This window comes from Oreochromis niloticus, linkage group LG2 (genome assembly GCF_001858045.2).
Source record: "Oreochromis niloticus isolate F11D_XX linkage group LG2, O_niloticus_UMD_NMBU, whole genome shotgun sequence".
Classification (NCBI taxonomy): domain Eukaryota; kingdom Metazoa; phylum Chordata; class Actinopteri; order Cichliformes; family Cichlidae; genus Oreochromis; species Oreochromis niloticus.
The window spans coordinates 22,288,168-22,313,589 of NC_031966.2; the positions used below are offsets into that span (position 1 = coordinate 22,288,168).

Consider the following 25,422-nt stretch of genomic DNA (forward strand, 5'->3'; position numbering starts at 1 on the left):
ACTGGCGGGGCCCCGGGCCTGACACAGGACATGCTGGAGGGATTTCATTTCTCAGCTTGCTTGGGAATGACTCTGCGTCTCCCTGGAAAACAAGGAAGAGGAGCTGGCCGTCTGGGCATCTCTGCTTATACTGATCTCCCCACGACCTGAACACAGAACAGCGGCAGAAAATGGACTGATGTATGTGTGGTTGAGCTGGGTTTAATTGCTAGGTCAAATGGGATTTAGGGAAATAGCACTTGGGGGTAACGTGTCAGGAAATACAACCCTAATTCCCCAAAAACTTGGGATGCCGCGTAAAATGTAGATAAAAACAGAATAAAACAAAAAAACCCAACACTGAAAATGTTTAAAATGACACAAAAAGTACTTTTTTTTAATAATCTTCTTTTAACAACAGTCTGTGAACATCTGGGATCTCAGGAGACCAGCTGTTGGAATTTTGGAAGAGGAATGTTGTCCCATTCTTGTCTGATAAAAGCTGCACAGTCCTAGGTCTTCTTTGTTGTGGTTTCATTTCATGATATACCAAATGATTGTTGGTGAAAGATCTAGACTGCAGGCAGGCCAGTTCAGCACCTGGACTCTTTTAATATCAAACACTGATGTTATGTAATAAATGTGGTCTGTGTGTGTGTGGCTCATATATAACATTTGCAGGAAAATTACAGTGGCTCGCTCAGTAGTACGTTTGCTGTACGCACCAGTTTGTTTGTGTTTTTGGTTTGGAAGAACAAATAAAAAATGTTAATAATAAATATGTTGGAGGTTCTGTTTTCCAAGCTCAGATTGTTACTGGAAATTATATAATAATAGAATAACAGTAAATAATGACCAAACTTTGACTCTGATTGTGTGAAATGTGATTATCTGTAACATGTACCCAAATATTTGCCTCTGTCAGATACTTTAAAACCCAAATAAGTAGCTGCTTTGTGATAAAGCATCATAATACAGACTTTCCAGATTTGTGACTGTGCGTATGTCTGTATTCATTCACCAGCTGTGTCTCTTCAGCAGTCATACAGCCTCGCTGCCATCTTAAGCTAACAGAAGGTGAAGTTGCAAGGCCTGAGGATACAAGACTGCCTAATGAATCTGCAGTCAGCTGACTAATTTTTAGCACTGACCCAGGACACATAGATCGCACACACTCCAGAAACTCCTGCTCAAAATTCTTTTTTTTTCTTTTGTACTTTCAGGTGAAATAATCTGCGACTATATAAGCAACAAATAAAGAAGGAAGACAGAGAATGAGAATAAAAATGTCCCAGATAGAGATTAACGCAGAAACTAAGGCATGTGAAAAAAAACACAGGCTAGAGTGAATAGTGTAGATGGGATTCATGAGGCCTGCTTGTTGCTTTCATTACCCTTTATTGATTCATTTAGGAAGACATCAGGTCCCAACACAGCCCCTTACTGTTAGACAAAACTCAGCATGTCACGTAACATGACTGTCTACTGGGAAAAAACACAGAACGAATGTTTTCATTCAGCCATCCACCGACAAATAAAATATGAAACAAAATCAATCAAGCTGGATTAGATCGGTAAACCCTTTTTTTCCCAAGCTGACATTGGCAGCAGTGACCGACGAGTGCATTAGGAAGGTGAAATGTTATATAATACCTCTCAGAAATAACAGGATATGATTTCAAGTAATTCATCTGAGAACAGACTGTAAAGCATACAATATGATGGCAGATAATGAAAGTGAAGCGACAGGCTGTTTGGTCATTTCATCCACGTCAGTGTGTATAAAATACTGTACAATATTATTGCTGCTGGTTTTTTGGTGATGGATGCTGACGAGCACTGCTTTTGACCAGCGTGCTGTACTTTTAAAATAAGCACGGTGAGCAGCAACAGCTTCACAGTCATTGGTTTGGAGAATTTTTAGCACTATTTACCCGCCTTTATTTCAAACAAAGACGCTCATAGATTTGATCAGTTTTTCAAGTCAGCCTATAATCTGCACAGTGAGCTGTGTGAGCGTAAACAAAAAGGCTGGGCGCCTCCCTCATACACATCTATCGTTGTTATTTAAGCAGTCCAGCAGTCAGCGGTTTTGTGTCGGCTGTATATTGGTATTGGCAAAAGGACACAAGGGGAGTGAGCATCTTCTGGGTGTCTTCACAAAGCTGATTCATCTTTTGCTCTTGAGGCCTGCGTGAGCAGTGTAAAGTCCACATCTGCAAAATCAGCCGGTTTGTGAGATTTTGTTTCTCTTTGGGTTCTGTCACTCTTCAAGTTAACAAAAATAATTCAACACAAAGCATCTGTACTGGTTTGTGTGCATGCTAGTCCCAGTTATGTCCTGACACAGCCACTGGAATTATTTCTTGATTTGGACGCAGAGACACGGACAGAAATAAAGGGGGTGGAATATAAGTCCTGAGTTGTTGTTTGTGTAACGGGTACCTTCAGTCTTGGCGTTTCCTGTAAAGATGTGGGTTTTCAAATATGCTACATTTCAGTCCTGTAAGAAAGATATTGACCCCAAAGTGATCAGATCAGGTTTAATATTTTATATTTAAACAGCATTTTGGTTAATTGTAACTTTGCTCTTGTTCTTGTTCTTTTCTAGTTTTCTTGTGAGGATGATACAAGAAAGGTATTAAGTATAATCCATTTTTAAAAAATGATGGGACGCTGTGTAAAATGTTAACATAAATAGAACAAAAGTCACTTAAAATCTTTGTTTAACTAAAAATACTACAAAGTAGAAGCTAAAATATGTGTTAAAAAGATTTATTTTTAATGTGGTACTAATAGCATGTTTCAGGGTTGTTTATTTTCATATTCTATCTAATATACATTACTATAAAAAGTATCCCCCCCTCCAGTTTCTTAGTTTTCTGCATTTTGTAAAACTTTCGTGTTTCAGAACATAAAACAAATTTTGATATTAGACAAAGATCACTCAAGTTACTCAGTGATGATTTCATTTATTAAGGGAAAAAGTCTATCCAAACCCACAAGGCCTTGTGTGAAAAAGTAATTTCCCCTAAACCTAAGAACTGGTTGTGCCACCCTCAGCAGTAAGAACTGCAATCAAGCATTTGCAATAATTCGCAATGAGTCTTTGACATCGCTGTGGTAGAATTTTGCTCCACTCTTCTTTGCAGAGTTGTTTTAATTCACCCATGTTTGAGGGGTTTTTTGGTCATGAACAGTCTTTTAAGGTCATGCCAAGCCATCTCAACAGGATTGAAGTCTGGACTTTGACTAGGCCACTCCAAAAATCTTCATTTTTGTTTTTTAAGCCATTCACAGGTTGACTTGATGGTGTATTTTTTATCCTGCTGTATAACCTGAGTGTGCTGGAGCAAAACTGATGGCCAGAAATTCTCTTTCAGGATTTTCTGGTAGGCCTAAGTCTTCATCTATTACAGCAAGTTGTTCAGTACTGAAGTAGCAAAGCAGCCCCAGACCATCACACTACCACCTGCTTTAACTGCAGGTATGATGTTCTGCTGTGTTAGCTTTACGCCCAATGTAATGGAACACAAACCTTCCAAAAAGTTTAACTTTTATTTCCTCAGTGACACCGGGTAATCAATTAGTTTTACACACAGGGCCAGGTAAGTTTGGATTTTGTATTTATTCAGGTTATCTTTATCTAATATTAAAATCTTTTTAAAGCTCTGAAATATTTAAGTGTGAGAAAAATGCAAAAAAAGGAAAAAGAAAGAAATAAATCAGGAAGGAGAGAAGCAGTTTTCCCACCACTGCAAAACTGTTGTTTTTTTCCTGTATGTTTCATAATGCTCCAAATTGTCGTGGTCCGTCCAGCACTCACATTCTTAAAGTAAAGTGATGCTGCTGACGTTTGTGCAAAATATGGTTTTAGCGTTGTACATAGCAAATTAAATGTGCTTAGGCCTTGTGTGAATGAAGAAAGCCAGAATGTGGATATTTAAGGTAAAGGTATAAACGCTGTTGCCTTGTTTTACTGAATGGTATGCTGCCTGGCGGTTCACATACGAGCCATTACACGGCTGCAGCCATGGCTGTCTGCACGCATCTGTTTATAGGGATTAGTGAAAGTGTGGCTGATGCAAGAGGCTACACCCGGACTTGTGCTGGCTCTCTGAATTAAGAATGCAACCACATTTTGCGAAGCATCCCAACCTTTTACAAAAAGGTATTGAAGTAAATATTGTGCCAGATAAAAAACACAAAAAAACACCTTGGGTTATGTTTTTTTCTTAATTGTTTTCTGTTATAAAGCTTGGGGTGGTAGATCCTCTGAAAAAAAGGAATCACAGCCCCTGTGTGAATGGCAGATGAGTTGATTATAAGACTGCGGGGGTATGTGTAGGATTCAAAGGGCAGACCGGGGATGGGGAGGAGGAAATGGAAAGGCTAAAATGTGTCCTTTGCCAGTCAGAGTGAGGTGAGAGGCGGACATATGACTTTATGTGTTAAAATCTGCTTCTGGAAATAAAAAGTCACTTCTGAGTCACATCAAGTTTCAGATTTATGATCCATGTCCTCAACAATGGGGGTGTTATAACTCTGAAAAAGAGGTTGCATGAAGAGCCCCATCGTCCCAACTACACACACAAACACAAAGATCCACAGGAAAAGACGGTCGATCACCATCGCCACGTATTTCCAGTCTTCAATGATCTGCAGAGAGATAAAGACGTTGGACATTAACCACTTGTGTTCATGAGTCTGAACTAAAGAGAACTGAGATTCAGGTAACAAATTATTATTTTTAAACCTTACAAAAGAAAGAAGTACTTTCTTTTATATATATGTGCATATAAATCATGATATAGATCCGATTACTTCTTCCAAACACCTACCCCTTCATCATCATCCTCACTCTTCATCTTCTCCGCAATATAACGTACTCCATCCACTGCATCCTCCACGTCAATGTTGCTCTTGAGCGTCATCCTCTTCCTGAACTCTGTGTTCTCTGAGCAGTCACTGACCCTCCAGCCATAGCGCTTGGCCGACTCCTCATTGACAAAGAAGGATGAGGAGGAATCAGCCATTCCCACAGAGCTTCCACCTCCAACTTCTGGTCCACCCTGCTTCTGGTCAGAGTACTTCTGCTTCTGGTGTTTTTTCCGGAACCGTTCACGGATGTTGGAACTTCCTGGTCTCCGCATGAAGAGGAAAGAGGGGAGCCGGTACAGAAAGACACGCTTGACCCAAGGAGGCATGGTGTGCGTACTGGGTGACCGATGGTGCACGTTGAGCACGCAAACGCTGGTGACAATAGAGAAGGTGACCAGCACCATTGTAAACATTAGGTACTTCCCAATCAGAGGCACTGCTAGAGACGTAGGTGGCACAATCTTTGAGATAAGGAGTAAAAACACAGTAAGGGCCAGGAGGACTGAGATACAAAGAGTCATCTTCTCACCACAGTCTGATGGGAGGTAGAAGACAAGAATAGCCAGCGACGTGATCAGGATGCAGGGAATGATCAGGTTGATGGTGTAGAAGAGAGGTTTTCTCTTGATAATAAAATCATAAGTAATATCCAGGTATCTGATATCGTTAGGGTCTTCATTCTTGCGTCCAGGCAGTGAAACAATATCCCACTCGCCACTAGGCTTGAAGTCATCGCGTGAGGCGTAATCACTGAGGAGGATGAGATCGATCTCCGTGTGGTCGTAGGTCCAAGATCGAAACTTGAGAGTGCAGTTCTGCTGGTCAAAGGGAAAATCACGGACTTCGATTTTACAGGCCGACTTGTAGATCGCTGGTGGGAGCCAGGCCACTTCACCATTATTGGAGACCACAGCGTTGGAGTAGAAGGAGACTTCATATGTCCCATCGGCACTGAGGAAAAGGCCGGAGATGAGATAAAGTCAGTAAAGTCAAGCACTCACAGAAAGATTGCCCATATCACATCATTTAAACCAGTGGGTTCTTAACAAATACACCTATGTACAGCATATTTATTTTCTTATTTCCAAAATGCTTTCACACAATGATGTAGTTATGGTGGTATGAGTTGCTGAAGCAACATTCAAACAAAATTACTTAATGAACTTAAATTAAAGTCAACAATAACAGTTAATTACTGTGTGCTCTGGGGTTTGTTTGATTTTAACCTGTTTATAATCACAGCAGAACATAAAATAATTCCTGCTATAATGATTGATAATCTGGTATCTGATCATTCTTCGGTGTCACTGATCTACCCAACTCTGCCTTTTACAACGTTTGGCTGTTTCAGTCTGATAATGGCTATTGTCAGATTTTAATTAACATTATGCTTTGTTATACAGCTTCACACTTTCAGCTTCAGTTAATAAGAAACACTGTGCTGTCGGACACTCGTCAATATCCCATCACATTTATTAAAATAGTCTTTAAATAGCCTTTTATTCTTTGAATGAAGTCAAGAAATGACAATAAAATCCTGTTGCAGACTTTTAGCACGAGACAAACATGGTTTTTAAGTGAATTCATTCACTGAATGCTGAGTAAAAGATTGCCTGACTGCTACCATGAGGCTGCAGAGGTGACGCATGCAACAGTTTGAAGTCCAAAGGATGCATTTAGCATCTCAAGGGAAGAGCTTGGCCTGGGACACATGCTGGCATCAAGGCAACACCTGTCCCTCACAACTCAAATCTGCTGGGACTGACTTTTTTCTTCATCTCATCAGGGCTGCAGGGGATGCATTATAAATAAGTGGCCTATCAATTATAAAGTGGGTCAGGAATACAACCATCCCACTTGCCTCTAATGCTTTGGGGCTGCTGTGTATATCCAGACTGATAAAAAATGCAGAGGCCCCACCTGCTTACTGTGACCTCAGGTCTCCCAAAGTTAGACCTCAACCTGAAGTTACAAAACAGCGATAGATAGATGACCTCTCTCTGGTCTCTTAAGCTATTATGCTCTTCAGGTTGTCCTTCAGCTGATGAGCATGATCTCCATTCATAAAATTTGAATGCCTGCAAGCACTGTAAACTGTAGGGTCAAAACACAAGAACAGCTCAAACAACTGTATGTCTCTGTCAGACTCAACCTTAGTGGTTACAGTAGCTGAGAGAACAATCACACATGTTTTTGAGGTTTTACTGAACTCTAACTTTTCATTTCAAACTCAAGCTTTCCTTTTTATCCTGCGCACTTTGGGAACTTTTCTCCATGTTGGCCTAAAAGCCGAAGTTCAATCATGAAACACCATGAGCCGATGAAAATCATGATTCAGAGTTCAAGAGCAGTTGTTGGAGATTTTGACATGACACAAGGGGTTGTTTTCATGTCAATTATTACATAAGATGAGGGGAAACTTGGATAAATCTGGGAAGAGAATAAACAACGGCTGCTTGTCCTTCATTAGCAACACTGAGATGCCCTTAAACAAGGTTTCCAAACCCTAAATGCTCAGTAGATAGCTCAGCATCGTGCAGCTTCAGAGGTGCGTTTTAGAACGTGTGTGTGGTGTGGTTTCTTAAAAAGATGCTCTTGCTCTTAGATAACTTTTTTTAACTGAGTGAGAATGTACTGCAAGTTATTGCATACACATGTAATACTTCACTACTTTTATTCACTGTATTAGTGAATAAATGCATGTACACTGTATACTGTTGGTTTTATTCACTGTAGAAAGATAAATTCATGTACACTGCTGGTTATTGATGCTCCTTTAGTATGATGACGTACACTATGATTAATTTTTAACTATTCACTTTAAAGCTGGAGTGTTGGGTATGTTAAGTGCAAGGCAATGACAAATGAGTTCACACAGTGCTGATTAATCAGAGTCCAGTAAATCTCTTGTAGTTGCTCTTACACTAATCAGGCATAACATTATGAGCACTGACAGGCGACGTGAGTATCACTGACTGTCTCTTCATTACAGCACTTGTTAGTAGGTGGGATATATTAGCGAGCAACATTTTATCCTCAAAGGTGATGAGGTACAAGGAGGAAAAATGGGCAACTGTATGGATTTGAGCGAGTATGACGTAGGTGACTGGGTCAAAGTATCTCCAGAGTGGCAGGTCTTGTGGGTTGTTCCAATCCAACAGATGAGCTGCTGTAGCTCAGACCGTCGAAAAAAGTTATTGCTGGTTCTGATAGAAAGTTGTCAGAAAACACAATTGATTGCTGTTTGTTGCGCATGTATCGTCACAGCCACAGACTAGTCAAGGTGTCCGTGCTGAAAGTGACAACAATGGGCACGTGAGCATCAGAACTAGACCATGGAGCAATGGAAGAAGTTGGCCTGGTCTGATGAGTCACACTTTCGTTTACATCCCGTGGATGGCCGGGTGCATGCAATGCTTTGGACAATGTTTTGGGCAATGTTGGGCAGATGCTTTGGGCAATGTTCTGCTGGGAAACCTTGGGTTCTGCCATCCATGTGGATTTTTGACACATACCACCTAGCTAAGTATTGTTGTAGACCATGTACACCCTTTCATGGAAATGCTATTCCCTGATGACTCTGGCCTCTTTCAGCAGGATAACGGACCCTGCATTGAAGCAAAAATGGTTCATAAATGAGTTTGAGGTGTTGACTTGGTCTAAATTCTGCAGATCTCAATCCAATCAAGCATCTGGGAAATGTGCTCAACAACAAGGTCACGAATGCTCCACTCACAACTTACTGGACTTAAATCTGTTACTAACTCACACAGAGTTGGGGAACGGCTGCAATCACAGCATTGTAGGGCCTAAGGGAAAGATGTTCCCCTAGGCCTCCTCCTCGATTCAGAGATGGTCTTTCCCCTTTCATGCAAATCTTACCTTCGCCATCTTACAATGCTGTGATTGCGGCTTTCCCCAACTCTCTGTGAATGGTACTAATGGTCTTTGATCGATGGGCTTTAATCAGTGGTTGTTGATCACTGGTCATGAGAATTTGCATATTAACGATCAAGGAACTGACCTCCCAGCCCATTGTTCCCTCAGTGGTGCTAGTTTCAGTCATTGTGCAAATGTACTATTTGTAAGGTTGGGGAAACCTTGAGTCACTTGATTGAGTGACGAAACTTTTCTCCCACTGAAAATGCTACGTCCAGATAATCAGAATCAACCTTTTGGGATTTACTTACCTGGATGACTGAGCATGCATCAAGACACTGCAGAAATTAGTTAATTAAATCCTGTGGCGGAAAAGCGGAGAACGCATACAAAAAGATTTCTGATGCTGCAAACAAAGAAGAAATTCATCTTTCAAATGAAACATTATGGTCTAATGAATAAAACCATTAACAGCAAACAAAACAGTAAAAACCACCAACGAAAAAACCACCAACGATGAGTAAAAACCACTACTGTGGTTTTTACTCATCGTAAGCCCACATCAACAGTGGGCTCAGTGTAATTATTCCTGCAGCCTAAAGAGGCAGACACAGCGTTCACACTCATATTACCTTTCTGCAACAACTCTTCTTAAATTCAGAAATAAAATTACTTTTACTATTCAAAGAATTATATTCTCAAATTATTTCTCCTATGGGCAGGCAGAAAAAACAGTACCCATTTAATGCACGCTTGAGCAAAACTGCTTGACTTTGCTTGACTGTGTCAAGCAAACAACATATCAGGAATTAACCTAAAGTGCAGGTTTCTGGAATGTGGAAGGAAGCGAGAGTACCCAGAGGGAAGCTGAACAGGCACAGGGAAAACAGCAAATTTAACACGGAAAAGCCAGCTGAAAAAACCTCTGATGACCACACAAAACAAAATTCAGCAAAAACTCAAACTGCATTTGGTTATGATGCTTTTCTTCTCTGGTACAACAAAGGAAGGACTTTCACATTAACTGCATTTTAAACTGGGAAAATCAACAGTTAATGTTTTTCAAGAAACTAACAGATGGAGATGAGACCCATCTGCTGACCTATATGGGTGACAGACGACGTGACGTTTACAGGCCTTTGCGTCTGTCAGCCGACTCTCCAGTGAATAAGAGCAGTGCGGCTTATTTCTCCGAGTTCCTTTTTTCTTTTTTCTTTTTTACAGTGCAGAAGTACAGATGTATTGATTTTTCCCTGCAGCCATTTTCCAGAGTTACAAGATAAATTCCAGATGTGCCAAGATATTCTCACGTCATCGTTTTGTATACCTGTGCTCGCTGTACAAAACAATCAATAATGTACAAGGATATCCTGCTCTCCAGTGTACCTAAGTTGGAAAGTCTGGATTTCTATGTTTCTGTCAACACAGCAGTTGCAGAATTGCGCAGGTCGATTATCTTGTTAATAATTTTACCTCCTCACTACGTACGACTCTGGATACTGTAGCTCCTGTGAAAACTAAGGCCTCAAATTCGAAGTACCTGACTCCGTGGTATAATTCTCAAACACGTAGCCTAAAGCAGATAACTCGTAAGCTGGAGAGGAAATGGCGTGTCACAAATTTAGAGGATCATCATTTAGCCTGGAGAAATAGTTTGTTGCTTTATAAGAAAGCCCTCCGCAAAGCCAGAACATCTTACTATTCGTCACTGATTGAAGAAAATAAGAACAACCCCAGGTTTCTCTTCAGCACTGCAGCCAGGCTGACAAAAAGTCAGAGCTCTACTGAGCCAACCATCCCTTTAACGTTAACTAGTAATGACTTCATGAACTTCTTCACAAATAAAATTTTTATCATTAGAGAAAAAATTACCAATAATCATCCCACAGATGTAACATTATCTACAGCTACTTTTAGTACCATCGATGTTAAGTTAGACTCTTTTTCTCCAATTGATCTTTCTGAGTTAACTTCAATAATTAATTCCTCCAAACCATCAACGTGTCTTTTAGACCCCATTCCTACAAAACTTCTCAAAGAAGTCCTGCCATTAATTAATTCTTCGATCTTAAATATGATCAACCTATCTTTAATAATCGGCTATGTACCACAGGCCTTCAAGGTGGCTGTAGTTAAACCTTTACTCAAAAAGCATCTCTAGACCCAGCTGTCTTAGCTAATTACAGGCCAATTTCCAACCTTCCTTTTATATCAAAAATCCTTGAAAGAGTAGTTGTCAAACAGCTAACAGATCATCTGCAGAGGAATGGCTTATTTGAAGAGTTTCAGTCAGGTTTCAGAGCTCATCACAGCACAGAAACAGCTTTAGTGAAGGTTACAAATGATCTTCTTATGGCCTCTGACAGTGGACTCATCTCTGTGCTTGTCCTGCTAGACCTCAGTGCTGCGTTTGATACTGTTGATCATAATATCCTATTAGAGCGATTAGAACATGCTGTAGGTGTTACAGGTACTGCGCTGCAGTGGTTTGTATCATATCTATCTAATAGACTCCAATTTGTACATGTAAATGTAGAGTCCTCTTCACACACTAAGGTCAATTATGGTGTTCCACAGGGTTCAGTGGTAGGACCAATTCTATTTACATTATACATGCTTCCCTTAGGCAGCATCATTAGAAGACATAGCATAAATTTTCACTGCTATGCAGATGACACGCAGCTCTATCTATCCATGAAGCCAGGTAACACACACCAATTAGTTAAACTGCAGGAATGTCTTAAAGACATAAAGACCTGGATGGCCGCTAACTTTCTGCTTCTTAATTCAGATAAAACTGAGGTTATTGTACTCGGCCCTGAAAATCTTAGAACTATGGTATCTAAGCAGATTCTTACTCTGGATGGCATTACCTTGGCCTCCAGTAATGCTGCGAGGAACCTTGGAGTCATTTTTGACCAGGACATGTCCTTCAACGCACATATTAAACAAATATGTAAGACTGCTTTCTTCCATTTGCGCAACATCTCTAAAATTAGAAATATCCTGTCTCAGAGTGATGCTGAAAAACTAGTTCATGCATTTATTACTTCCAGGCTGGACTACTGTAATTCTTTATTATCAGGATGTCCTAAAAACTCGCTGAAAAACCTTCAGCTGATCCAAAATGCTGCAGCAAGAGTCCTGACAGGGACTAGAAAGAGAGAGCATATTTCTCCTGTTTTGGCTTCCCTTCATTGGCTTCCTGTTAAATCCAGAATTGAATTCAAAATCCTGCTCCTCACATACAAGGTCTTAAATAATCAGGCCCCATCTTATCTTAATGACCTTGTAGTACCATATCACCCTATTAGAGCACTTCGCTCTCGCACTGCAGGCCTACTTGCTGTTCCTAGAGTATTTAAAAGTAGAATGGGAGGCAGAGCCTTCAGTTTTCAGGCCCCTCTTCTGTGGAACCAGCTTCCAGTTTGGATTCGGGAGACAGACACTATCTCTACTTTCAAGATTAGGCTTAAAACTTTCCTTTTTGCTAAAGCATATAGTTAGGGCTGGACCAGGTGACCCTGAATCCTCCCTTAGTTATGCTGCAATAGACGTATTCTGCCGGGGATTCCCATGATGCATTGAGTTTTTCCTTTCCAGTCACCTTTCTCACTCACTATGTGTTAATAGACCTCTCTGCATCGAATCATATCTGTTATTAATCTCTGTCTCTCTTCCACAGCATGTCTTTATCCTGTCTTCCTTCTCTCACCCCAAGTGGTCGCAGCAGATGGCCACGCCTCCCTGAGCCTGGTTCTGCCGGAGGTTTCTTCCTGTTAAAAGGGAGTTTTTCCTTCCCACTGTCGCCAAAGTGCTTGCTCATAGGGGGTCATATGATTGTTGGGTTTTTCTCTGTATTTATTATTGTGCTATCTACTGTACAATATAAAGCGCCTTGAGGCGACTTTTGTTGTGATTTGGTGCTATATAAATAAAATTGAAATTGAAATTGAATAAATCTGAAGCTTTTCTTTCCAATTATAAATGAACTGTAAATGTTTACAGGAAGTCTAAAAAAACCTGAAAGGTAAACATTTAGTGTGAAGCAGTCTCTATTGCGTACAGCAAGGTTAACCTCAAATGGAGCAGTGAATAATGATTAAAAAATAATATTATTCAAGTGCACCAAAACTGGTGACCTTACGGATTAACACTTAAAAGATAAAAACAAATTGTTTTACTCCGTCTACAACAGGCCTGATTCTGCCATCCTAATCCATAATCTGCTTGTGTGAAAGATTCATACGCTCTCTAACATTCAAACAGTCTTCATTATTATGAGACTGTCTGCAGACACTCCATACAATGCCATTAAAAATTTGTTGGTTCATTATTCACTATTTATTAACCTAAAAGAAGTGACAAGTGGGCTAAAAATGAGATAGGAGGATAGACTGAGTAAGAGGATAGAATTGGAAAGCTTTTAGGGAAATGGGGCTTTTGTAAATATTAAAGTGAAGTTACTCAAGCTTTCTGTCTGTTCCTACTTTCATCACTTAGTTTTACACACACACACATTTATTGCGTCTGTCACAAAGAGGACATACTTGTTGTAAAGGACAATGTCAGGCAACCAGATGTGTTGTGACGGGAGTCGGATTTTCTTGATTCCTTCGTACTCTTCAGGATCCCACATTAATCTGTAGTCATTCCAACCCTGGTGTAGAAAGGCACGTAAGGGCATGCATGAACATACAAGTAAACAATTAAAATCAAGAGCCACATACAGTTATGGTCACAAGTTTACAAACATTTATTATGGGCTTGAATGTTGTGGTAATTTGAGGCTTTCTGGGTAGTCATCAACAAGCTTCTGGCATAATTCTGGCTACTATTACGGGCACGACTCCACTTTCAAGCGTAGTCCCCAGAGTTTCAGTACCTTAAAGGTAGACTGCTATATCCACTCCAAAACCAGCTGTGATGTGTGTTTGGGATCATTTTCTTGTTGGAACACAGAGTTGTCTCCAAGTTTCAACCATCTAGCTGCTGATTTGAGGCGACGCTGAAGAATTTGGAGATAGTCCTCCTTCTTTATTATTGCATCCGATTTGTGCAACAGCACCACTGGCAGCAAAACTGTCCCAGAGCATAATGCTACCACCACCATTCTTGACAGCTGGTATATTGTTCTTAGGTTTTCAAGCCTCACCTTTATTCCTCCAAACATACGTCTTGTCAGTGTGGCCAAAAAGCTCAATCTTTGTCTCATCTAACCATAAAATATTTCTCTAGAAGACATTTGGCCTGTCCTTGTGGGCAGCTGCAAATTTCTGTTGAATGTGAAAGTGCTTATTTTGGAGCAGAGGTTTTTTTTGTTGATAATAACCATTTCAGTCCATGGTAACTTCAGTGTGAACAGTGATGCTGGTGTGGCAGCAACTTACAGTTCATGGCAGGTTCGATCCTTTGTGATTCCTAGCTTGTTCCTAAACATGCTAACTAATTTCCTCTCATCTTAGGGTTACTGTGTGGATTAGAGGAAATCAAAAATAAATTCATACTTGTGCACCCAATTCTTGTTTTTTCTTAATCATTAAAGATGTATGTGATTTCTGACAAAAAGAGACATCTATCATTAACTACATGAATACATACAAATGCATTTAAAGAACATGTCACGGTCCGTGGGGCAGACCATGTGTGAGTGAGTGAGGACCCAGGCGTGGACACAGGCAAGGAGACAAAACTGAACTTTAAATGAAAGGCGAGCCTTTATTGTGGCTTATAGAAAGGCAAACCAAACAGCAGGGACAGTGGCTAACCTAAACTAAAACCTAAACTGGAGAAACTAAGAACAGCGAAAACTATGACTATGACGACCTGTGCTGGAATGTGAAGGAACTATGAAATATATACTAGAACAAGCAACATGAACATGACCTGCACAGAGTCTTGAAAAAAGACTTGACATGACCTGAGGGAAGAAGCACAGACGACACAACACTGACAAAGAGAAACACGGGGCTTAAATACACAGAGGGATAACGAGGGGAATGAGACACAGAAGGAGAACACAGCTGGGAGTAATTGACAAGACGAGAGAGGGGAAGCAAAACTCAACACACTGACATAGGACACAGACTTTCAAAGTAAAACAGGAAACATAACAGACGCAGACTTGACTAGGGGGGGACAACAACCATGGAACACAGAAACCGAAACCAAAAGACTAGAAAAGATAAACAATGACAAAATCAAAGTTCAATAATGATACAAAAACTCAAAACACAGGCACCAACCCAGGACCATGACAGTACATTTATAATTGTAGTGGTTCATGCACTGATATTAGACCCTAATGGTCCAATTTTTCAATTGGTCTGATCCTCGGAAACAAACAAACAAAAACTAACGAGCAAGGTGCTTTGACACTAACCTGGGTGAGCCAACAGTTGGTGGTCATGATCTGCTCTCTCTCATTCTGAAACACAGACATGGGAAAAGTCTTTAAGCAGTGGCTTCACTAACTCTTCTTACTAACAGTAACCAGGTTAATGTGTTCCCCAGTCATTTGACATTAGTAGGGTATGCCTCTTTGCTCACAGCATGTGAGGTTATGGGTTTGTTTGTGTGTTTTCTTACCACATTGATCAGCTGGGCTAGAGACACCTGGATGTAAATGGTGACCTGCTGGCTGGTGTTGATAGCTGGCCTGATGAGTTTGTTGTAGCGCTCTGGTGACAACAGGTGATTCACCAACCGTTCCTCTACCTCCGCACACAGGATAGCTGCACACACAAATACGCACACAGGGGGAAAACACAGTCAGAAGTACACTACAGAGGATATCACAGCTCATTACAACCCATTATAACCTCCTATCAAAGGCATGTTAGAAAAGTGCTGAGCACTGACTAATGACATATTGCCACATTTAAATTTTAGTAGTTTCAGAGATTAAGAAGTAAGAATAGGAATTTGAATTTCAGACAACTGTGATATGACAAGCAAGTGTGAGCACAGTCTAATATAACACTGGTTCCACTCTGTCAATGAAAAGCAAACAGTAACTGGACTGGTTCTTATTGAGTATTTTTCTACCTTTAATATGCACTCTATACAACATCTTTTCCACATTTGTTCTTTCTGTCTAATATTCACACTAAAATGAATGCTTTAGGATCAACTTGGGGTTCAGTAACTTGCCCAAGGATACTTTGGCATGCAGACTGACGCAGCTAGGGATCAAACCACCAACCTTCCAACTACCAGATGACCTCCTCCACCTCCTGAGCCACAGCCACATGAAAACGAAACCCACAGTTGGCTTATTTTAGCCAATCCCTCCTTAAGTTTGTCTCGTTGTGCATCTCGTGACTGTTTCCAGAACTATTGTATAAAGTCTTCTTCTGTTTTCTTAAAATAAATTAGCTCCAATTTTATGAGATAAATTGTATTACTAAGAAAGAACATATTCCATATTTCTTCCTCATACATCTTTTGTCAGAACATAATGGTAGCTACTCCAGTTTATTCTGTTTCACAGAGCTAAATGTCCTCTGGCTATCATGCAATCACATTCTGTTTGATGCCCAGTCAGAAAATGTCAAGAATAAGCCAGACTTATTCGTAATTTCATCATCTCAGTCGAGTGCTTGTTGTGATGATGCAGCCAGATCAAGCTTACAGTAAGCACATCTTTACTACCGCGCAGCTGAAGTTATTGGGTACGGTGAACTGGGGCCTCATGTAGACCTTGAATTTAACACAACCTTGAGCTAAAATTTACAGCAGAATAAGCTGTTGTTTGGTTGACCATCCATTAACTTTACTTTGAGTCTCATGCAGTAAATACCTTCTTGTTTTCAGCCCTGCACTTTGGCTTGGTGACTATAAAATATATGTGCATGCAATTAAAGCATTTTAATGACCACCAACATACTCACGATTCACATTTTATTTCAGTGGGACTTGAATGAGAAAACACAGATGCCCAAAGCTCTACCTGGTGAAGCGATGTTTAAATCTCGTGTTGTCAGGTTTCGGCAATTATGTGCTGCAGTGATGCAGCCCGCTGCATGCTCTCATGCTCTCATGCTCTCATGCGCTCATGTGTATGTGTCATGAATGGGAGTGTTACTGTCTCACAAACAGATCACATGTAATTGTATTCAGTCACAATTCAATACACAAACACAAAAACATAAACAAGTTTTGCACCTGCTCAAAGCACCTCCTGCCCAGACATTTCATCATATAAACTACTGACTGTATATTCAATTTTAAGAGGAATAAATATGGGTGTTTTTTAAGGAATAAATACTAAATAAAGAAAGTATTATGGATGATTTATCACGTATCTGTTCTGTTTTATGTTTAACTGCAATTTAAGAAGCCATTGTCTTTTGTGCTGCCACACAAACAAGTCTTGTCACATAAATTTCAATTTAAAAGCTTTCTATGCTCTCCTGTTTTGTCCTGAACATGTTATTTCCTGGTATGATTTGCCTTGTGTGTTTTTATGTTGTCTGGGAGGCTCTTGTGACAGCATTTTTTTCTGTGTGTGCCTCATAAATAAACTTTGCTTGACATGACTGCTGGCTATGCATTTTCTGCTTACAGGACAGTGTATACAGGAGAATGACGAGCAGGGGAAAAAAGAAAAAAAAGTGAATTGTATTAATGCTTTGCGAATCTCATCCCAAAGCAACATAAACCTCCAGCTTAAAAAAAAAACATGTTACATAGTACATGTTGAATCTTAACCTTTATCCTAAAAGTACAAACAAAACACCAGAGAAACAGAAAAGTAAATAACGGGGTTTGTGTCAGTGTCTTAATGAAGAGTAATGCTGCCAGTCCTCTATTATGCAGTGGTGTCTGTTTAGATGAGTCATCTTTGGCTTTGCCAGACACAAAGCAGGTAAACTGTGATCTGCCTTTGCCTGGCCAAAGCAAGTAACACTGAAGTTGCTAAGAAGCATGTCAAAATATCATAGCAGTGCTACCCCTCAACCTCCTATTAGTTGCACCTGTGGTTAAAGTTTGAAAATCCTTGGTGATTTTCACCAAAACTGACCTCTGAACCAAGATTTTTATTAAATGCGCCTTGTTCTCTATGACAATACCCCATCAGCCTTATACTGCTGAGGGGCAAAAACAAATTACTGTTTGAAACACAGTATATTTAAATAACTTTAGCACTGAAATCAATTTTCTAACCATATTCTACCCCATTAATGACATATGACAGATGTATGTCAACTTGTGCATCGACTTAGAAGAACACACCTGTTCAGGCACTTCACTTGTATAGCTTTGCGGCCATGCACTCAACTGTCTTGTCAAGATATACTCAAGAAACCAATATGTTTTGAAACATGTCAGAATCAGACTGAAAATAAGAGGATCTGAGCTTTAAAGGCAGGTGACAGAAGAAGAGGTATATGCTACACTTGGTCACTTTACATTAACCTTCAGACAGGAGACAGGAGAAGTGTCCGGTGTCTGAGCAACTATGACAAGAAACCCCGAAGGTAAACCTCCTCAGAGACAAAAAGCTGTGTCTGTCAGGATTAGACGGAGAGGAGACTCGTGCCAGGAGAAGAGGACAATAGAGACACAACAACATACAATGGAAACATCCGAGCGTGAGACAAAACAATTCCCAGATTAGTATAATCATCAGATAAAATTAAATAGGATCATGCTATATTATGGTGATGAGTAATAATGGGGATTTATGACTTTCCTTTTGAAGGGATTAAAGCCTGACAACAATTCGCTGTTTACGTGCAATTAACAGCCATATGAGGCCAGCTTCTACTTCTAATTAAAATCAACTGGTTATCAGATTTGGGTGGCCTTCAGCTCTTCTGATTTCAGAGTTTTAAGGTATCACGTACCAGAAAATCAGTCTTGGATTCTTATGTTGTGACTGAGTTTTTGGTTCCTGTTCATTTTATTGTTATTTTTATGTTAAAATTTTAGTCCTGTGATATTATTGAGTCTTTTGCTGTTTTTAGTGTCTGGTTATTCCAGTGTTTTGGTTCAGAAATTGGTTTTTATTGGTTGGAGTAGTTTTAAATCCCTTAGTATTTCCCATCTCTTGTCCTCTCTCATGTCTTTCCATTAGCACCTACACACAGGGGTTTGTTATTCATGTCTGTGTTTAGTATTATGTCTTTCGGTTACCTTCTGTTAGTTTTTGGCTTTACTTTCTGTTTTTAACCTCCTTTGTGGTGATCAGCCCCATGGTAAGAGTATAGTCCGAGGCCTTTGAGCAGGCAAATAACACACAGCACATGACTTCACTGTATTCAAATGGCCTCTATGGATGTGGTGGAACAGGAGATTCCCATTGTAGATGGAAAATCTGCTGAATCCATGTGATGCTCTCATGTCAAAATGGGCCAAAATCTGTGAGGAATGTTTCCAGCACCTTGTTGAATCTATGCCGCGAATAATTACAGCAGTTTTAAATGCAAAAAGAGTTACAGGAAGGTTTACCTAACAAAGTGACCAGTGAGTGTATAGTCCTGTCGTACTCTTGTTACAGTGTCTATTTTTGCTGTCCTGCTTGGCTCCAGCATGTTTTCTTTGTTATGTTCTTTACATTTTCATTTTTATTGTTCTTTTTTTATTCGCTCAGTACTTTTGATCAATGACTCAACCTCAAATGTCATATATGTGAGTCCTCAGTCTTATACTGTTTACAGATCCATTTTATTTTATTTTTGTTTCTATTTGTTAATCATCACATTTGCTTTGCATGTGATTCTATTTATAGGACGCAACAAATGAAACATGTTTAAAAACAGCTTATCCCAGCACAGAAATAAAGTTCCAGTGAAAACAATTTTGTTGTCAGATGGGGCAATTCAAGGTGAGCAGTGCCAATAAACCATTTCCCACAACTGTTTTAAGATTATAAAGACACAGTCTTTCAGTCTACAGCTTTCACAGTTCCTTTGAAATATAACATTTTATTGCTATCGTGACTAAAATCATTCTCATTGCCTTCGCTATTCGCCCTAAGTGTTTCAATCTTTAATCTTTACTTTATCAGTAAAAAAGCTATTTAGAGCAAGACCAGTAGACAAAATTCAAACACATCCATACACTATACAAAAAGAGCACTGTAGTAGAACAAAGTGAAGTAACTAAACAGATGCGGTTTCTAATTTGAATGCACAGTTTTATAGCTGTTTGACCCTGACGTGTTACTCCTTCTCTAGTGACTTCAGCTTCTGGCTGTTCCATGGCTGCACTCTGCTTTCAGCCTGAGAGAAACAAGAAACGTCACATTGCCTTAAAAATGTAAAGGGGGGCAGTATAAAAATAAATCCAGCACAAAGCATGAACAAACTGGGAAAGACGATTTGCTTCATGTGTCTGAAAATGATGAAGAGATGCGGTATAGATGGTGGGTTCGACAGTAATGGCTAAAATGGTAGATGATGCTAAAATAAGATGCGGATACGGCTTAAGTAGAGATGGAGCGGGAGGGAGTCTACCAACAGGTCTCATCACACATGTATGCACACACACTCCTGTCTGCCTCACTGCACTCTCCACACCTCAATAATTCATTACCGCTAAAATAAAAATGCCATCATCTTACTTGCGCGGAGACGCAGACACAATCAGAGATTATTCTGCGAGTCTTTCTCGCTCGCATAAAATCAACACCGTTTCCATCACAACATGGAAATAATTAAAAAACGAACAAAAACAAGCTTTCAGGCGTGGCGCTGAGTTTGAGTGATGCAGATGGACAGAGAGGTTGTGTCATCAGTCAAGAGTGCAGAGAGGAGGGGGAAAAAAAACAATTCTACATCCTGTAGGTTTCTTTTCAGGTTAGTGAATTATTCAGCGCGTTACCATCTGCAGTGGCCTTTCAGAGGCCAAAACAATTTAGGCTTCAGCTGTCTTTGGTTTTACTCAGGATGCTGTCCATATCAGTCATGTTATAAAATACAGGCCCGCGTGCATACACATCCACAGAGTCTCACATCCACGCATTTCATATTGTTCACAGCAAATCTACTGCCTGAGAGATTTTTGTGTTTTTAGCACCTCGTGGGATTTCTTTTACTTTTTTTGCCCCAAACTTTTCTCATCCCAGACAGCCCTTCTGTCTGTGAGAATAAAACAAATTCTCTTATTACAATGATTTTCTTTTAATCTGTCACAATCTCTCCCTCGTGTCTTCCTGTCCTGCTTTGCTCTTTTGTTCACAGCGTGACAGGAACATGTGCAGATTTAGGATATGAGAGAGACAGCAGATGCAGTAAAAGTGTCTCGCTCAGTGTCACCTCTAAGTGGAAGCGTTGCTTAGGTGTGCATCACCTGGTGCCGCTTTCATTTTTTCTTTTTGCTTTGCAAAGCACTTTGATACATCTTTTCATCGGCATGCATCTCTCCTTCAAAGAGCAGCATCCAAACAATCCTGCCAACGCAATGACTAATAGTTTACTATGAAGTGTTGACTCAGTGATGCTGGGCCCTGCTGGCGAGATATACATCTGCGGTTATGAGAAACCAGTTTTAAACTCATGAGAAACTACAAGCAAAAACTAGGAGCTGCACATTTCTGCCCACTCACGTATAATGCATCACGCATGAGCTACAGAGAAGAGCAGAATCAGGGTATGGTGACGCTGATGGTTTCGTGCAATATGTTAAAGGTCTTGCAAGCCTACAATGAGCAAAACATCTCATAGGGTAGCTGTAGCACACATTAGCACTGTGCATTTACTGCAAATGATCCTGAGAGCACAGAAGGCAGAGAAATGTGACATGCAGCACTGAAAATATTAGATAAGTTGCAGCATAGGAAACAAACAAATTGTGAAAATATAGAGTAAGGCAGAAAAGATGGTGTGCAGGAACAGAGAAGGAATAAGACAGAGTGAGAACGGTAGGCAAGCCAACACAATGGAGCAAATGCATCCCAGCAGAGTGGCTGACTGGATTTCATCCTTTTAGAGTTGGAGCCATGAGGATGTTTGGTTGAAGTGACAGACTCATACAGTGAATCACCGGCAGACAGAGCACAGGTGACACTGAATGAGTCACAGAAAACTAGCAAGTCTGAAACCGTGAACTTCACTTTTTTACTTTTTTAAATAATATGAATGAACTTAGCTAATGCTGCTTAATTTTTTAGCTGTTTTACTGAATACTCAAAAAAAATAAAGTGACTTTCTTTTTGAACTTACCACATGTTAAATATTGAGATTTTTATTAATACAGCAACTGATGAAATACACCAGGAGGTAGAGCAGGTCATCTACTAATTGCATGCTTGGTGTTTTGATCCCTGGCTTCCCCAGTCTGCATGCCAGCGTATCCTTGTATCCTTGTGCTGTCCAATGTCCCATCAGCGTATGAGTTTGTGTGATTGTCAGATAGAAAAAAGTGCTTGTATGAATGTGTGACTGAGGCATGTTGTATAAAGCGCTTTTAGTGTTCAATCAGAGTAGAAAAGAATCAGCACATTTACCATATTCCCCCATATGAATTGATATTGTCTGCGCACAGCATACTTTTCTTCCAGTCAAAATACACCCTATTCATGGCAGTGGGGGGCAGGGGTAAATTAAATCCTCAATTAGTGAATGTAATTCCACTGCAGTAGTTGTAACACTTTTTTTCTATCTGAAGTGGAGAGGCAAACACATGGGTACTGGGGTTTGCCTGGTAGAGCTGCACATTGATCCAATTTCAGCACCACTGACAGCTCAATAATAGATTCCTCCTGCCTGATTTAGGACCTCATAAGTTACTTTACTTGACTGTAGGTGGCGAGATCATCTGATGGGTGTGATGTAAGTTAAAGTAAGCAAACTCTCAATTTAAATGTCTGCTATTGTTATCAAAGTGTCTTTTTCACTTACAGGCAATGAAGGCATTTCATGTAGGTTAAAAATAATAATTGTATCTGCACTTACAACCACGCAGTCAGCTGTTTCGTGAGTCCTCTTCAAAGCATGGTGCCAGATTTGCTATTTAAATTACGGGCTATGATTTAAGGCTTGAAGCAAACTAAGATGAGTGAATGAACGCTCCTTACTCAGATTTCACACCCTTTCCCTTAAAATGCAAATGTAATTAAAACTCCGTGGGTTTTCTGCGTAAAGGGCAAGCGTGTTAGTTAATTGAAGCGTGCTGAAAAATCACGTGCTAAAGGGTTTGACGCATGGAAATGCCGCTACTTATCCCCACTGGCCTGCTTTCCCGGGACCACCTCTGTCTGCAAGGTAAAAGTGTGACATAACCATTTTCCAAGAAATTAAACCCCTTAAGAAAGCACTTATCAGCAACTAAATCCATCACTTATCAGACCTGTTATATTAACTGGCATGCATATGGCTAAGAGAGGGTGTGCAATTTTGCAATGGCCAACCCAAGCCAGAGATTAAAGCCCAATAAAGTAAAGTCTCCCGTCCCGTTCCGAGAGGATTGGAAAGGATTACTCACTTGTCACGGTGAAAATCAGGAGAGCCAGGGCTGCTTTCACCAGGGCTGCCATCTCTTCCTCCCCTCCAGTGCGGCACACACACGAAAACTTGCAGATGAAGAGTATTTCCCGCGTTTTCCTCTTCTCTGCGCTCGCTTTGCAGTAAGTAAAGTGTGAAACCGAAAAAAAAGAAGAAAGAAAATGAACAGGGTGGATTACAGCGGTTTCATTGCGAGCGGTGAGTGAGGGTTTGGAACATTGAGGAGAATACCGATTGCTGTTAGAACCGAGAGATGAAGAGGCTGGATGCTTTCTGCCAGAGCGCACCGACTGTACCGCTGGTCCTGGAGCTGTGATTACGCGCAGTGGAAACCGGCTGTAGAGATCAGAGTCCCCCTTACAAACAGCGCTTTCTTTGGGAAAGTGAGTTGAGGAGCCAGCGGGAATACGTCAATCCCGTTATCGCCAAAGCAGCCATTCTTAAGATAAAAGATTTAAGTGCCCCGGTCCTCGCATCGCCCTGCCCGCCCCAGTGCGCTCACCGACCGGGCGTCAGTTTCGCTCTGCACCTCCTTGATCGACTCAGTTTAACATGTGTGACAACAAACAGGAAGCGATAACGGTTAGAAACCCCCCAGGGAAGATATTAAACACCCCAAACCAACCTTATCTCCTCCAGTAGATGGAGAATTCAAAGTGGAATTTGACTTTGGAAAGTTTTTTGTTAAAAGTAGAGAAAAAATAAAGTCAATCTTTTAATTAATTAAATTATGATTAAATGTAGTTAATAACGCCGAAGCAGGTTCTTGGCAGTAAAACAAAGGTCTTGTTGTCCCAGTTAGCATGTATATATAAAATTCTGGAAGGCTGCCACTTGCAGTAATACAAAATGAGTGTATAGGAAATTCAGCTGTCTTTCTCCCACTGGGCGGTCAAAGGTCAGGGTCCACTAAAAGATAACTCAATAAAGGTAATCATGGAGAGATTCAGAAACCACACAGCTCTTGTCCAAATCCACATTTGTGCTGAACACCAATTTCACCTGTGAAATACAAAACAACCGGAACAACTTTCTGAAGTCCGACTCAGAGTTTCTGAGGGAGGCTGGAGCTTATCCCAGCTCTCAAAAGGTAAGATTGGGATTATACATTATACCGGTCAACAAGGTTATCAAAGGGACAAGCGTAACACTGTCACATCCACACCTACAACCAGGTTTTAGAATCACCAATAAACCTAACATGCATTTCTTTGGATTGTGGAAGGAAGCTGGAGTCCCCAGAGAAATTGCACGGGGATCAATAAAATCATTCATCACTGTCAGTCATCATCAAACCAGCTGTGTGATTTCACCAAAACACAAAGATACAGAAATAAAAAAAAGAGAAAATCCTACTGACTTTATCAAATCTGTTTCCTCACAAAAATCTGAGAGGAGGAATTCAAATACATTTGATCTGTGGCTTAACAAGTCAACTATAGTTATACTACAGGGGAACTGGCCTCAGCTGGTGGGTCTATGGGTCTGGTTTGTGTGTGTAATGAGAATGGAAAAGCTGCAGGCTTCTTGAGTCTGCACACATCAGTGAAGTATAACTACCCAGAAGTCCCTTTGGTGATGTGAGAGGAGGAGAGGGCAGAAGGAAGACGTGGTCTTAAATTTGCTAGACAAAATGACTCCAGCTAATTATTTCACTTCATGGACAGAGAGGAGGAGGAGGAATAAGTAGGAAACAAAGAGGGGGGAAATGAAAAAAGCTGATTGAAGATCATATATTCAATGTGAATTAAAGGTAAGATTTTTTTCCCAAGAATTAGTGGAGGAGATGGATCACAGTTTCATGCCTTAAGCAAGACCCGGGGATTCTCCAACATCAGCGAAATTTTCAAAATAGTATATTTAAAGATCACTAATGTAATTCACACAGTAATGGTTTAAAAAATAGTATGAATTAAAAAAACTGAAGATGTGCTATCAGCTCCTGACACGTTATGAGATCATTTCAAACTTAATAGAGCATCAGAGAAAGAATTTTCACACTTACTTCATACATGAATTAATTTAAAATTATTTTTGCTTCAATAGAGAGTGCACTGGCTTCTTTATTAGGTACAGTTGAACGGCAACTCAATACATTTAGGCATGTTGTTGTCGCCAGAGGAGCTGGTTTGAGCATTACAGAAACTGATGATCTACTTGGATTTTTTTTACCCACACAATCATATTAAGAGTTTACAGATAATGGTAATTTGTAGTTATCTGGATGAATGTC

The 25,422-nt window shown here is 40.2% G+C and overlaps 1 protein-coding gene across 1 annotated transcript; it reads right to left on the reverse strand.

Moving 5' to 3' along the window:
* Positions 1-1,369: 1,369 nt before the first annotated feature.
* On the reverse strand, positions 1,370-23,784 carry LOC100696351 (neuronal acetylcholine receptor subunit beta-2). Its single transcript, XM_025911617.1, has 8 exons — positions 23,421-23,784; positions 23,170-23,304; positions 15,328-15,473; positions 15,122-15,166; positions 14,626-14,688; positions 13,290-13,399; positions 4,821-5,811; positions 1,370-4,638 (listed from the first exon to the last, which is right to left on the reverse strand). Exons 2-8 carry the CDS (start codon positions 23,219-23,221, stop codon positions 4,474-4,476), a joined length of 1,572 nt encoding a protein of 523 aa, XP_025767402.1. The 5' UTR covers positions 23,222-23,304; positions 23,421-23,784; the 3' UTR covers positions 1,370-4,473.
* Positions 23,785-25,422: the final 1,638 nt, after the last annotated feature.

Coding starts and splice junctions, on each gene's coding strand:
- LOC100696351 (XM_025911617.1), bottom strand. CDS start 23,221: ATGGCAGCCCTGGTGAAAGCAGCCCTGGCTCTCCTGATTTTCACCGTG. Junction 15,167..15,327: donor TAGCCCAGCTGATCAATGTG/GTAAGAAAACAC, acceptor TCTGTGTTTCAG/AATGAGAGAGAGCAGATCAT. Junction 4,639..4,820: donor GTGAGGATGATGATGAAGGG/GTAGGTGTTTGG, acceptor ATCTCTCTGCAG/ATCATTGAAGACTGGAAATA.